The sequence below is a fragment of the Falco cherrug genome, chromosome 9 (assembly GCF_023634085.1).
Source record: "Falco cherrug isolate bFalChe1 chromosome 9, bFalChe1.pri, whole genome shotgun sequence".
NCBI lineage: Eukaryota > Metazoa > Chordata > Aves > Falconiformes > Falconidae > Falco > Falco cherrug.
The window spans coordinates 7,811,465-7,826,713 of NC_073705.1; the positions used below are offsets into that span (position 1 = coordinate 7,811,465).

General features: G+C 46.0%; 1 protein-coding gene across 9 annotated transcripts in view; it reads right to left on the reverse strand.

Annotated features, from left to right (window-relative positions):
• RAPGEF1 (Rap guanine nucleotide exchange factor 1) overlaps positions 1 to 15,249 on the reverse strand; it is a 92,385-nt gene that overhangs the window by 18,064 nt on the left and 59,072 nt on the right. For 4 of the 9 annotated variants that reach the window (XM_055719812.1, XM_055719814.1, XM_055719815.1 and 1 more), the window contains one exon: positions 12,821 to 13,023. In XM_055719812.1, the coding sequence (XP_055575787.1) occupies positions 12,821 to 13,023 (203 nt within the window). Of the gene's footprint in view, positions 1 to 458; positions 741 to 10,172; positions 10,332 to 12,820; positions 13,024 to 15,249 lie in introns of all 9 variants that reach the window. The other 5 variants (XM_055719808.1, XM_055719809.1, XM_055719807.1 and 2 more) reach the window with 2 other exon arrangements.

Consider the following 15,249-nt stretch of genomic DNA (forward strand, 5'->3'; position numbering starts at 1 on the left):
AGCCAGGAGAGAGCAACAGGTTTATGCACAGGAGAGACAGAGCTGGCCTGCACCCATTGCTCCTGGGGCTCACCCATCCTACCGTGGCAGCAACTGCAGGATGTGAACCACTGTTAGGAGTCTGTGTTTAGAAATAAGCAACATCACAAAACACTCCTTCACCTTCCTCAGCTTGGTGTGACAATTGCAGGAAGCTGCAGCAACTTCTCCTCTCCCCTTCACCCGCATTTGACATTTGGCTTCCTACATATGTGCTCATGTTTTCTCAAACCTGCTGAGGTTATTAATGTTTTCTAGCCACCATTTTTATATGAAATTACCTCTCTGCAATTCACATACACATTTGGAAACCGGGCTAGATCATATTTAGCATGTATTAATACAAGAGACATTTTCTTTTAAAAACCAAATAAACCCAGCCTTGCGTTAAGGTGCATTATCTCTTTGGATAGTCTCACCGAAGGCGTCTGGAGAGAATCAGTGAAAGAGGTTTCAGAAGGAAGGCAGACAGGAGCATTCCCGTTAAAGCTGCTCTCCTGAGAAGAGGAGTTTGGCACATCCACAGTGCTGGGTGACTGGCTGGCTGTGGCGGGCACCGCTAGGTCAGAGCTCTGAGACGGATGGACGGGTGGAAAAGGTGGGGTGGAGCAGGAGGAGGAGGTAGAAGACAGGAAAGGAGGTATGGAGACTTGGTTATGAGGCACAAAGTCCTGGGAGTAGGACCTAAACACGGATTTGTACTACAGGATGCAGAGACGTACAACACAAAAGCAAGGAAGATGGGGAAAGGAAAGAGACAGACAAAAGAAAAAGTAATTAGATCGGCAGTAGCGCAGCACTGACAGCACAAGGCATTTCAAACCAGGCACCTCTCCACTGAGAGCCAACCTGAACACAGGCAGCACTGTTTTATCATCCACACGCTAGAGTAGGAATCGCTACCTGGGACACACCAGCCGTTTTTTTCACGGAGAGGCACGTTCTTGCACAAACAGCAGCGCAGCTGCTCATCTCACAGAGGGACAGTGGGCACCAGGGTGTTTACCTGCAGGTATCCAGCCTTCGCTAGGCATGGGGAAAGCCTGGATGTCTAATGACAGTGATCCTGAAAATCACTGCAGTGGATGAGAGGATGCGAAGGCATACTGAAACCGCAACTGTGAGCACGCTGGAAATATCTAGATAGAGAAAAGTACTCCAAGTGCTTATTGCTTTTCTGGGATTTTCCACAGGATCCAAATTTAAGAGGCCGTTTGCTCCAGCCCTGTAATTTAACAGCTACTGTGTCAAGTCTGTTCCAGAACACACAGCTCCAGCTCCCAGAGAGGAGTGGCTGGATACTGCCTTCAAAGTTGCGCTGAAGGATAAAGCAGATTATGCTGCTACTCCTTCCCATTTGAAAAACACAGGGAGGGAAAATGATAACTGCCTCAGGAGCGATGAATTTCTTATCAAACTGATCGTTTAATGCAGTGCCTTGAAGAGTCAGCTGAAGAGATGAAAAGAGATCATCTGCACAAAGCTTTATTTCACCATCTCTCCTAATCATCAGATTACTGTTCAGATAATACTAAACAGGGTGCAGTGGGAATATATTGTGCCAAGAAAAACAAAAGCAACCCTCTGTCTTTTAACATCTGGTGCTAGTAAGATTTGCCATCGGGGTAACTCAAAAACAAAGCTGACACCCGTAAAAAACAAACCAAACCAAACCAAAACACAATGCTGCTAAACCTGCTGGAGAGGAGTTTATTTTAAAACCTGTAGAGCTCAATTACAAGCGAGACCTGTGTCGTAGCCAAGTGGACCGAAGGAAGAATGGCTTCATCCAAAAAAACCCATGCTGCAATGAAGCTGTGGCAATTGCTCGTTGGAGCTATCTGCTGCAGGAGGACGGTGCATCACAGAGCTCTCAAGAAGCACAGACACAGCTTGCTCAAACCAGGATGAAAAGTGACACGGCTGTGATGTCAAAAGGAGAAGCGGAAAGAAAGGTGTGAATCAGAGAATTCAGGCTACATTTTCTCCGAGTTGAGCGGGTGATAAAAAGCAAAGCTTAGGCTGTCACCTGAGCCGCAGCAGCAGCAGCCAGTTCAGCAGCGGTATTTTTATTTCTACCTAGGAAAGATGTGAGCTTGAAAATCTAAATTGATAACAGCCTCGAGCCAGAAGCCTGGGCAAAGAAGCTTTTCCACTACAAAGGAAAGGAAACGTAAAGGTCAATGGCTAGACTTTACCTTCCACCACCTTAATCCTTGAGTGGTTGCCCTCTGCTGTGCACGGAGTCCGGCAGTGCTCTGGGTGTATTCTCGGCGCCCAAAACAAATTGCGGGCCATAATACAGAGAAGCAGAGGGAGATGCTTTGGAAAGAGAGCTTAAAAGACTAGTGAAAAATAATTAAAATGCAAATCCCTACCACATGCCTGTGGCTAAAAGGAGACTGGCTCTAGGATAGGCTCCTCTCTTCCTGCCCGTTTCTTTCCAGATGAGCAGCCCCGGCTCCAGGGACACTGTCAGCTTTTGGTGCTGCCTCAGTAACAATGACAAGTCTAATCTCTGTATTTACTTTCTGCCTGGATAAATGCTCTACATTTATTCATTTTCACTTGCATGGCACAAAACACTAAATCCCTCGTAAGACGCCGGGCTTATGACATCATCTTGGCTCAGCAGATTCATTATCCCTGCCCTGTCTCCCCGGTATTCCATGATCTCACCAGCGTTATGCCAACTATTGCCCCAAGTCCCAGGCTAGACCCCCAAAAAAGAGCTGGCGCAAAGTGGATGGAGAACATGTACTCCCACCAACCGCTGCCGCAATGGCTCATGAAGGCGCTCAACAAACTGCTGTCCCAGTAGCGAGATCCTCTGCCCCAGTAAAGGACACAATTTGCTCAAACAGAACCTGTGTGCCAGCTCCCCTAGAGCTGGGCTTCCTGCACCCCCGTGAGACCGGCAGCATATGCCGTCCTTCACTTTGTAGGTGATGGACATCATCTGCTGAGGAGTCCCACGGGTTTTTGTCTCTGCCCTGCCGAACCCGGAGAAAAGGTCAGGCTCTTGCAAAGCAGCAGTGGAGCTCATGCAGGGCACGAGTGAAAGGAAATAACTGTCCTCAATCAAGTCACTCGGGGCCAGGCAGCACCCTGCGAAGCTCTCGTGCTGCGTGATGGTGCTGGCAGGGTTAGTTGAGGCCAACCGCCGGCTGGGAGGCTCGGCAGCCGGGATGCTGCCTGGTCACTGCCTGCAGGCTGAGCTCCCAGCGCGGGGAGGTTAATTATTGCTACCGGGGCAGGAAAACCTGTACAGCTTCTGCCCTGCCTAGTTTCAGAGACACGAATCCCAATTCAAAGGCAATTTAGACCTAACCAGAACATAACGTCGCATAAAATTTAAAAGTTTGAATGCAGATACGTTACTACGGACAATCACTATACATTCATCTCTCCTCGGCCTCATCAATACACCTTTCAAAACAATTCCTTGGCATGAGATGTGTTGAAAATGCTGGTTTAAGACCTGGGTACCCAGGAAAACGCATTCATCTTCATGTGATCCGCGAACAACCATTTAACGATGCAGACATGCTCTCAGCGTGCTGTTAACAAAGGGAACAGCGCTGAGAACCCTTTGGTACACTGGTATTAATTAGCCAGGCTGCTCTCGACTTCCAATCTCGTTGTAAAGTTGCATCTTGTAGAAAGCGAGCCAGGGAGCCCCCTCCTTCCTCCGGAGCCTGCAGGCAGCTCTGGAATTCCAGCTATGCAGCCGTGCTGGGACAAGAGCCAAGAATGAAGCATACTTTTAAAGGGGAAAAAACCACCCTGCAGTGGAAATGATGTCCATATGGCACCCATTCCGACCCAGCCCAGCCAGCAGCTGCAGCAGGAATTGCGGCGATGGCTTCCACAGGGCTGGGTGTTGTACATCGCTTGGAAGCTCTGTCATCCTTTAAAAGACATACTTCTTTTGGGAGGGGACAGTCCATTCAACAGAACTGTCACAAGCAAACCAGTCATCCTCTCGTCCTCGCCCCAAGAAATCACAGGCAACAGTTTATCCCGGAAAAAAATCAGTGCTTGTTTTAATTTGCCTCTTAGAGGTTTCTTGCAGGGTCAGCAATGCCTTGGTTATGGCTGTACTGACACCATCTCTGGCTCCATGGCTTTGCTTTAAGTACTTCAAAATAATCTCTGGGAAAGCTAGAAAGCAGCGTGCACGGCATTCTTCCAGAAAGGGTCTTTCCTCTATCCAAACTCCAGCCAGGCTGCTGGGCTCCCACCACAGGACCAGAAGACAGTCTCCCAGCACGAGTGATCCTGACCTGTTGCGGCAAATGGCCAACACTGGGAGAAGTGAGAGATACCCCTCCTCTCACCAGCAAAGTGGATTTAAAAAAAAAACCAAACCAAAAAACACAACTATCTGCCACTTGGGAAGTACTTCCACAAAGCGTGCTTTGAGCTTGGAGCAATCTTGTCTCCTGGGAACAGCAGGAAGCTAACACACCTGGACTTGAATGTTTAGCACACACCATTACGCACAGAGGTCTTCCAGAGATGGCATCTTTCAATGTTTTCAATTTGCGGCCTTTGATTTTTTGCAACGGTCAATATTTCAGAACAGCTTTCCATCATTAGCAGCAGCGTTACAGGACATCCCAAAGGTCAACGACATTACAGCCATTTATTTGGATTACATGGCAGGAGATAAGCACTCTAATAGAAAACTTATTTCAAGAGTGATGCTTCTCTACATTCTCTAGGCATGGCTGACCACAAGTAACAGAGAGACTGGGTGTTTATAGGCAGGGAGTCGCTGGTTGTGAGCTACAGCAGTCTCCATCCTAAATTCAAAGTTGAATTCAATTATATGGCTGACGGAGCATCTGCAGCATCAGCAGACACAGCTTTACCTTTTAAGCACAGCCTTCTCAGTCACCCTGCGGACTTCTGCCAAATTAATCTGCGATCCTGCCAGACACTCCCAGAGCAGGTAGAACATCAGACTTCCAAAACATGAAGCTATCAGAGGAAAGGATCAATCTTTTAGATCTCCCCTGCTAATGCTATTAAGACAGCAACGACGTGGGCAACAGGCCAGAACTGGATGCCCAAATTCCAACAGTACAGAACTATGTTCACAACATAACTGGGTGTTACACAAAGCCGTTACACCCCAAGAATATAACTGCATAGACAATTACTAGAAAAGACTTCCTATCTCATGACACAATGCTGGGCTTCCAGGTACTTTTGCTAATGAGGAAGGAAATGCTCCTACAATGAATGGCTGGAAACACAAGCTGCCAACAGAATGGCTTCAAGCGCTGCCACAGGAAAGGCAGCAACTCCTCATGCTCAAATGTTTCTCAGCAGAGCCTCTGACCTGGCAGCACAGCTGACCTCACTGTTTTTAAGTGATGGTTAGCATTGCAGAGGGATGGATGGGGATTGCTGTTCCCTTGGGAAAGGGTCTCCCAAGTTCTGCACACACACACCCCACCACCACCCCCCCCGCGAAATCCAAACTTCTTAAGTGGGAGGGATTCTTTTATATCTTTGCAACAAAATAAATAAGGGGGCTGAGGGGGAAGAAAGCATTTCTAACATTCATTAGCTATGCTACCATGGATCTCTCTCTTGAAACCACCAGGAGAATTCAATCTGATCGCATCTAGAGTGTCAACTCTTGTGCAGCTTGTAGACAATACCACCATATCCAGCAAGCAGACCTTTAAAAGGCAGAGCTTGGAGGCAAAGACAAGACTCCTAAAAAGTCAGTCACACCGAAAACATGGAGCGTGTGGCCTATGGATCCAACAGGGGACTGTCTAGAGAGAGACCCACAGTGCTACAACTGCAAGAAAAACGTATAAGCCACTGGAGGAAGTAGTTTCCAGAAGCAGGACTCAGTGATGCCAGCATGCAACAGCACTAACACCACCGTCCAGCCCTGCCACAGGCAGTGGAAATGAACACAAATGCAGAAGGAACGCTAAACTGGAAAGGCAAAACAATACCTAGAAATCATCAGCCGGTTGAATGGATGAAAATCTTTTTCCCCCTCTTCCCTCTGTCCCAAATTAAGGAGCCAAAACCTGCTCAGGACAGAAATGAACTAACAGACTATAATTTCTCAGCCCTGGTTTGATCGAGGCTCCCACCATATGAATGGAAACAGCTCAGTCCCTGCTGAGGGCCAGAGCTGCGGCATGTGCTGCAGGCTGGAAGTGAGCGGCACGAACAGGGGCAAGGCGGGGAAAACATGCAAAGCACATGTCTGCATTTTGCACATCTTCAAACACTTATCTGACCCTCCTTTTCCTGAACATACGTTAGCACACACACACACAAGAAAGAAAAACAGTTGCTGTGAATTTGCTCAAGAACGGTGGGAACAAGTGAGAACAGAAGCGCTGAAGTGGAGCTTTCGTAAGGAAATCACTTGCGCCTTCTGCTGGAATCTGACAGCCAATTTGGTTTCTGGAAAATTACTGGAAATGTTTCTTAATTAAAAAATAAACATAAGACAAACCAGCATTTTGAGAAAGGCAAGTTATTTCTCCACAGCCAATTCCCACTAATGGCATGTTCATGCCTCAGAGAAACAACTGCGGTGTTTGTTTCCACCAGGAAAAGCTTCCTAGCTGTAACCAAACGCAAGACCTTCTGCAGTTTTTGGTGGAAAATAAGTGGATGGATAGGAGCCGAGCTTGTCACCGGACTGATTTCCTCTATCCCTGCGCAGTTCCCCAGCTGCCAGGAAGGAATGAGTTTTCAAGATCTGATTCCTGCACACCCACTTCCAGTCAAACAGCATGAGGAGTTAACAAACCGAAGGACAGTACCTCTGTCTTCACAAGAAGAAGGGAGGGAGGTGATCACCTAGAGAAAACCTATTGCCAGCAATCACCACCGAGTATGTTTTCTTATTGCATACCTCCTTTCCCACTGTTTAGCAACAGAATGTGTTTTCAAAAGAGATGGGAATCCCTAGAATGATTCTTGACAGTACAATCCAGTTGCCCCCCGAATGTGGAATTTAACAGCTTGTACATGGGATGGGGAATTTAATGCCGCAGTCCTTAAAATATCAGCCCACACTATAAACATGACCCTTGCTGGCACAGAGGCCAGACACGACTCAGACTTGGTTAAAAAACAGGCTCGACTTGCCAGACCTATGAGGTTTGATCCAGTTGCTCAAGATCTGCCTCTATCCAGTAAAAGCTATTACCTCTGACACAATTTCCTGCAAAGAAGGGAAAGGCGCGATTAGTGGGTTGACAGAGCAGCGGTGGCTTCTGGACTGCAGCAGCATCTGCAGTGCTGATGGGCAAGAACAAAAGTCAGTGTTCTAGAAAAGAAATTCATACATTAAAGAGTAAAGATGCTCTGAACAACTTCCCCTCTTTTCTGCTTCAAAACACTGTCTGAAAACAGGTTTTTAAGCCCTGTAAATCAGTAGTAAGGCACGAGCCCCTCACCTGGAGCACAGAGCTAATGGGCTAACGTGCAAAACACGGTGTAGGTTTGGCTTTCCTGCTGCCTGCATGCAAACAGATGGGTACAGGGCCACCTCTTCCCTCTGGGATTGACTCCTGCTGACCGCTCCAGGCCAGTCTCCAGGGAAGGAAAAAAGCACAGGGCACTTGCTGAAAACTGGCTACGCCTGGCAAACCTGCAGTGCCTTGCGCACACTGGGTCAATGGACAGCCATTTCGTTTATCAGCTCTGACTTCCTGGTATTGATCTAAGGAGGTTTTTGCTTCCTGCAGAGAATGGATAACTATTTATGTAGGAGACGGATAATTTTAAGAGATTTGATAATCACCACTGATATTTGGGCACACAAGAAGCCAACTGCTCAGCTGGCTGGCACATAAAAGGTGTGCTCTCCCCAGCATTAACTCCCTTGCTGGGGCGATGGTGGACAGCTAATGTTTGGTTTCCCCGCCCCCCCAACAGGTTTATTGTTCACCACAGAGCTCACTTGAGTAGCCTTTTTCTGGTGGGAGAGGAAAAATGAAGACATGAGAATAAGAGGAGCAGAGCAATGTGCTTCAAGCGTTACCGGTGCAGCTCGTGGCATTCCTCATGTGAAACTGCACCGTCTCTCCAGTCGACACTTGGGAGCAGATTACAAGAGGGGCTCTAGTCCTTCTTAGTGCTGACATGCAGGGTGTCACCCTGGGAATGATCCAAACCTTGACAGCTGTTTCACATCTCTGTCTTATTAGGGATAGGGAAAATGGGATAAACCATGGTTATGGTATTACATGGGTCAGCTGTGATGCATGTAAGGACATTGGTATTTTGCAGCTCGGAGACAAAGGGACACTGTCATAGTGAAAATCTCATTTTTGCTGGTGAAAAAATAGACCAGCTAGAGTCATGAGCAACTATAAGATTACCATAATTTAAAGGCATTAATGGAAAAATCACCATTTTTAATTCAGCTTATTTCCTTTGTGCATTTGACAGTGCACTCTATGACTGTTCTCATTGTTCCTCATGCTCCAGCCATTTATTTTCCACTCACCAAATCCTTGCAAAAATGAGTAAGGATTTTTTAATAAAGTTTTAACATTTCATAAAATGATATATCCACAATAATGAGGTCTAAAGCAAGATGAGAACAGATCAGAACAATTAAGTAGGTAGCAACCATTTAATCCAACCCAGGCGCTTTTTTAAATGGAAATGCCCACATATTTTTAGACCTTTACAGTATCATATTTATAGCCTCTCAATTAAAACAAGAATAGTCAAGTGCTTTTACTTAGTCTTACAGTTCTGTGCTCTGCTTGTAGGGATCACTGTCAAACAAGAGAGCTTTTGCATTACTTCAAATTTTAAAATGATTTATCACAAGTTTATGCAAGCACTAACCTTTCCGCACCTCAGCCTTTTCATCTGTGCAGCAAAACTACAATAATGCTCGCTCTCACACAAGTGGAAGCCAAAAGCTTTTATTCACTGCTGGCACAGTAGCACTACTTGTAAAGTACTTGAACACCTGCTTCTTTGGACCAACAATTACTGCTAATTTTTAGAGAATGACTAAGTGCTGAAATGGGAAGACAGCAGTGGCACAGTGAGGGGATACCGTTTTCAAACATTTAATATTTTCATTTTTATATATAATATATATAAAATGAAATTATATATATATTCATATATAATAACATTTAATATTAAATTTACTAATTGAACACTTCTGAATTTTCTCAAGTCTTTTCTGATAATTTCTTCTCCAGGAGAAGTCTAATTTACTAAACATCCAGGTCACTTAAAAAAAGTCTATTCTCAGTTGTCATCACATGGCAATCAGAGCATAACCACATAGTTTTACATGCAAACGAGCCCCATACTGATGAGCTGGCGGAATCCCATGGTTAGATTTAATTTCATTATATTAAGACTTTGTTATTACTACCATTTAATTTAACCAGCTGATCACAGATTTAAGCAGTGATCTAACATTATTCTTATTTTGATCTAAATCATTCTCAGCTCCTCCCGCCGTTCTCTCTTCAGACTGCTCACGAGTGCTGTAGGAGAGAAAACCCTGCTCGTTCATCAGCATAGCATACAAGCTTACTGAGCTTGTTCGGGACGTGAAGAGAAGCAGACAAGCAAATACGAGATGGAAGATCTGGTAGAGGCCATTTTCTAGAAAAAAAACCATTAAGGAGCTGCAGCCACTGCTCCGTATGTTTGACTAAATCCCTGTATTTCAGGGACGGCACCTTGTTATTTCTCCAAAGGCCAGGGTCACACTGCAGCCTTTAATCGACTCATCCACATCGCTGACATTAAGCAGCTGAACAAAAAGGCTTTGCAGGCTTTCCCAACATGCAGCCTGGGGAACATGTAGGTCAAAGGAGTGTGTCTGGGCACAGAGGCCAGCTCTCCTTCGTCAGTCCATCGCCGCAGATGTCGATCCCGCCGTGTATATAAAGTAAGGAAAGCCACACCTCCCCTGTGCTTCATTTGGTAAGATTTACACACGGTTTGTCTTATCTGGCTGATTACTACATCACTTCAAAAGCCCGCAAAAGAACCTTCACCTTTACCTGCAACTGAGAGCGTAAGCACGGCATTTGCACACAAGCGTTTTACCAACACAAATACGCACACGTGTTAAAGTGAGGAGAGCAACTCACCGAATGCACAGGAAAGGAGCTGTGCCGGTTGAGAAAGGAGTTAGAGACTGACATAGTGAGGCCCTGAGTGGCACCGGTGTCCTCGGGGGTGAAGGGCACTTTAGTTTGCTGGACACAGTAGGAGACAGAAGGGAAAGAAGAGGCAGCATAGGAGGCCTGCTGAAGAGGAAGGAGAAAGCAAGAGACAGAAGACACAAAGAAAGAGAGCTCAGAAAAGGCTATGGATAAAGGATAAGAAATGCTAACTGTAAAACAATGCATATAATGGCTTGCTAAACAAACAGCTATTCATACAGCTCATCAGAGCCAGACACACCAATATGCCTTTCTTGAGCTCAAGAGGCAGGACAAAAATCACAGTTCAAATCTTCTTTGTTTCACAAATCCTTTAAAAATAAACTCCCGCCTCCCCCTTCTAGTTCACCCCTGGCCAGCTGCTGCGGGGAGAGGCAAGCTGTTCCTCACTGCCCTTTTTTCCCCCATGGCATGGGGGGCAGATGCTCAAAGGAGGAACTGGCTCTTGCTTTTAAGGAGCCAGTTCTTGCAGACTACCAGTTTTTATGGCAACCTGCATCCTGGGAACTTGGGTCTCTCCAGTGTGAGCTATGGGCCCTCACTGGTACTGCTGAGATGCAGGATAACAGTGATGTCCTGTCATTTTTTCAGTCCAATCCAAAAATTACGTATCATTTGCACAAGAAGGAGATACTACACTGTAAGTAACAAATACTATTCAGGATTTTCTCCTGAATTCTACTATAGCAAGGAGTCTGAGGGAAGCTAAGGTATATCTAGGCTTGCTCTGCTCTGACTTGCAGAATATAATGTAAATGTTTCATAAAGAAGATGTGAAGCTCACCAGAAAGGACTTCCTAATTATTATTTTATAAAGGAGTCCATCCAGCAAAACTTGCCTACTGCCAGAGCAGCTGATGCCTATGTGATTTGCTGTTTTGGAAACTCTCACAGCAACAGCAGCAGAGGAACAAGAACCTGGTGGCTTTTACAGTGGTTGCTGAATAAGCCATCATCTGCTTGCACCATTTTCCCAACAGAGAAATGAAGGTAAGGGTGGGAGGCTGCGCTTGAAGAAACCTTTGCTTCAGGGGAACTGCAAGCAACACCTTGATTGTATCAGCTTGCAAAACTGCAAGAATGCCTAGCAGGCAAACCAGTGACATCTTGGCTGCCCAGATAATAATTAAAGGGCAGCAAAGAAATGCTTTGCTTCAGCAGACTAATTCAGAAAAGGAGCAGAATTTCCCTTCTGCACAATGGCTACAGTAAATCTGTGCTTTACACACCCTCTCTTGTGACTATGTAGACCAAGTCACCACTGGAAACTATCACTGGAGTGTAGCCACCTCTAGGAGGAGGAGGTAGGGCAAGGGACTACAAGGTACAGGGGACAACGCAAGCATCACATTGACAAGGGGACCAGAGACTCTGGAGAACTGCCTGATCCTTCAGAGAGGAGTCCTGTAGACTCTCCAGTGTCCCTGCAAAGCAGATGGGACACGGGCATTTAAGGTCTCATCCCCACAAAGCAGTAATGCATAATACTCAGTTTAACGCAGCCGGAAATGTTACTTTATCTTTTTAGGACTCCTACCTGCATCACAAGAATGTAGTTATGCAAATCCCCAAATGAGATTTCTCAGTTGCTTTTCCCATTTGATTAAAACCACCCTGGGACAGTCAAACTTTAGCATAGATAGCATGAAAAAATATTGCAACAGTCGCCCTCATGCTGGTAAGACCATGGCTCTGTTCCCACATTTCCTCCTGTTTTGTTAAAGCCATGGCCCATTTAAGTCAGTTTCATCAGCATAAAAGATGCTTTTTCTTTTTTTTTTCCAAATACAGCAAATCAGATAAACAAAACTCCTGAGGCTGGAGTTCAAAAAAAAGAGAGAAAAAAAGGAAGACTCTTAAAAACAGACAGGACAAAATCCCAGCTCCACTGACGTTGGAAACAAAACTGCTGCTGCCATCACCGAGGCCAGGATTTCATCCTCCACGTGGAGAATGGCACTGGCTGTACTGTTAAACCCACCCTTCAACACACGTACCCATGGGGATGGGCCTTTTTGTGCTGGATTCCCACCCGAATCACACAGTGGGACTAATGGGGGAGAACATCCATGGGTTAAATAATGGCTATACCAAAGTTCTGTGGCTCTGGCAAAGACCGAGCCGTAAAAGGAGTTATTATGTTTAAATGGTTATTATTAGTGGCATCCTTGACAGCAGTTTCAGAACAGCATTGGGAACAACACTGCAGCAATCTCTTGAAAATCGTGTTGCTCAGTGTGTCAAAATCTTCAAAGTGGTTGTCGTTACACAAGCCTGTCGTCTGGCACAGACTCAGCCATGCCATGTGGAAGACTAATGTTTCATTTTCAGGGAATTTTAGGACTTTCAGAGCTTGCGGGGAACAGTCTGAATGTGGGGTTAGAAAGGAGCTCAAAGTAGATGATGCAAAATGCCTAAAACCGTGTTAACGAGATGACAAGGAGCATGATGTGCTAACACCAGCAAGACACCCTCCCACCACCACAGCCTGTCAGAAACAGGAGCAGCAAGAAGAGAGCTGTTCCCGGGAGGCTGGTGTGCCCTGCCGGGGGGGCACCACAGATGTCACTCACCAGCTGCCGCTGTTTCGGTGGGAGAGCAGGAGGAGGTGCCATATCTTGAGAGGGGTCCATGCTGCTAAAGGAGTCATTGATCCCATAGACTTCCATGAGGTGCTTGTTCTTCTGCTGGTAGATGTGCTCGTTCTGAGGGGTCTGGTAGAACATGGATGGCTGTGGCTCTGAGTAGTCTTCCACGAACTGCATATATGCCAACACTGCAATGCAAAGCAAGGTGACATTCACTGCTGCTGGTCCGCAGGCTGCAGCTGCCACAAGCAGGCAGGATGCTCATTGTCAAAATAAAGGAAGAGTAAGGCCATGCCACTGTCAGCCGGGCTCTGCAGGCTGGGAGCAGCAGGGCATCCACGCCGCGGTCACAGGTAGCTCACAGTCAGTTGCCAGCCGCCTTGTGGGAAAGGATCTGAATATCCCATCCTGCAAGCCAGCACCCAACAAACATAATCACAGGCCACAAACACATCTGACAACACTTTAAGCAACCAGTGAGGTCTCCAAACAGCTACTTGAGAAGGCTGATTCACCGACGCTTAGCCCAAATCCCTTCCCCATGTAACCCATGGCAATTTTGAGAACATTCCTCAACAGCTAATGCCCAAAGTCACCAAAGAAACAGAGTAACTTCAGTCTGCTTTCCAAGAGGCACAAACCATCTGTGTACAGAGATGCAAACTTGACAGTAAATCCGTAATAGCTCTAGTGCCTATGTAATAACTCTTCTATCTGTAGTCAGCAAGATTTCTGGAACAAGGAGGCTTACAGCCTTTCCCCATTCTAGCAAGCTGACAAAACTGTTATCGGAGAACACCCACCTGCAAGACTGGGTGTACCTCTCCCTCAGCTATTTATATACCACCACCAATGCTGGTATGAGATACTTACCTTCTGAAAGTGCCACTGACCATGCCTTCCTACCCCCTTAGCTCAAATCCAACAGCCTTTGCTCCCACCTCTTTTTAAAACATCTTATCATCTCCAGTTCTTGAATCTAACTGATTCAAAAGCTTTTCCGAGATGTGGTTCAATAGAAATACTAAATGGGATCAAATCTCATTTAGAGGACCTTTCCATCTGTACAATATCCTTCCAAAACCTACGAAAAATCCCATGTGGGTCTGCCTATGCAGCTTTGACAGAGGATTAGTTACTGCTGCAATATTTTAGTGTTGGAGGGGGGAAAATGACACGCAGTGCCATAGGAAGACTACTACACTCCCACCCCCCAATTATTAAAGATCAGAAGCGTACTCAATAAACGTAAAATAAAGAACTCTCTTCTATATACCTGAGAACAGGAGCAGCAGATGCATTTCTATTTAAGTGTCATCAAAAGGACTAACCAAGGCTTTTTTGTAAATATGCTGTCACGCACAAGATACTCTGTGATCATTCCTCCCTTCCTCCTGATAAACAAGCAGTTGTCAAGTTTTGTAAATCTGGTCATTAGGTGGCAATTATTCAGCTTCTGCCAGCATTTCAGCTGTACAGCTGAAATGAATGGATGATTTCAGTGAAAGCCATAAATACAGCAACCCCAGTGCAGTATTTGCACGTGGTGAAGCTGGTTCCCACACCAGCTGCAAGGCAAAGCCCTCTGTTCACCTGCCAACTCAGTGCCATGGGCCAGCCTATTTCCAACAGGATGCAGCCGTGCACATGTGTCGGCAGGAAGGAGTTGCTTTGCACCTGTCTTTTGCACCTTTTTTCAGATTTCCTCTAGTATTTTAAACTCTATTTAGAAATGGAGCTAACACAGCTGCCCCTTCCCACAGAATTATATCCCTCCTCTAAAAAAGAGAATAAAGAAGGGAGGAAAAAAAAAAAAAAAAAAAAAGGTGAGGCAATTGGAGTGCAGGAAACCTCAGCTGATGGATTTTAATCCTGACCGGTAACACCTGCTGTCCCCATCCTGTGACCCCACACAGTCCTGCCAGTGGACAACCTGTTCATGTCCCCCAGTACTGCCAGCTACTGCACAGCGCTGCCAAGGCTGCTGAAATTCTGACCTCTAACACCTCCTGCTACCTGAGCCTTGCTCCTCTTGCTCCCCCAACCGCCCTCCTGCCTTCCCAGCACCACTTCACAGATGGAAGTCACCACCCTTGCTGGTTCAGAGCTCTCCTTCTTGAAGGGAGTGTGACAGAGGTTTCAAGCTGCATGCACACATGTGTTGGTGTGTGTTTATGCTCGCTCATCCGCTGGTGTCAGCACTCACATTAAAGCCAAGATCAAATTTGCTCATGCATGTGAATTTCAGCCTAAGTCTTGATAATGAAAAGAAGCACGTTCTTGCAATATTCTCTTATTTGACACCATGGTGAAGGAGTCTTGGTGTAGAAAATACAGAATTGCTAAAATACTGTTTTCAAATACCAGCGATTCAGTTGACTGAGGTACTCCCTGTGCCCTGGAAAATGCCTTGG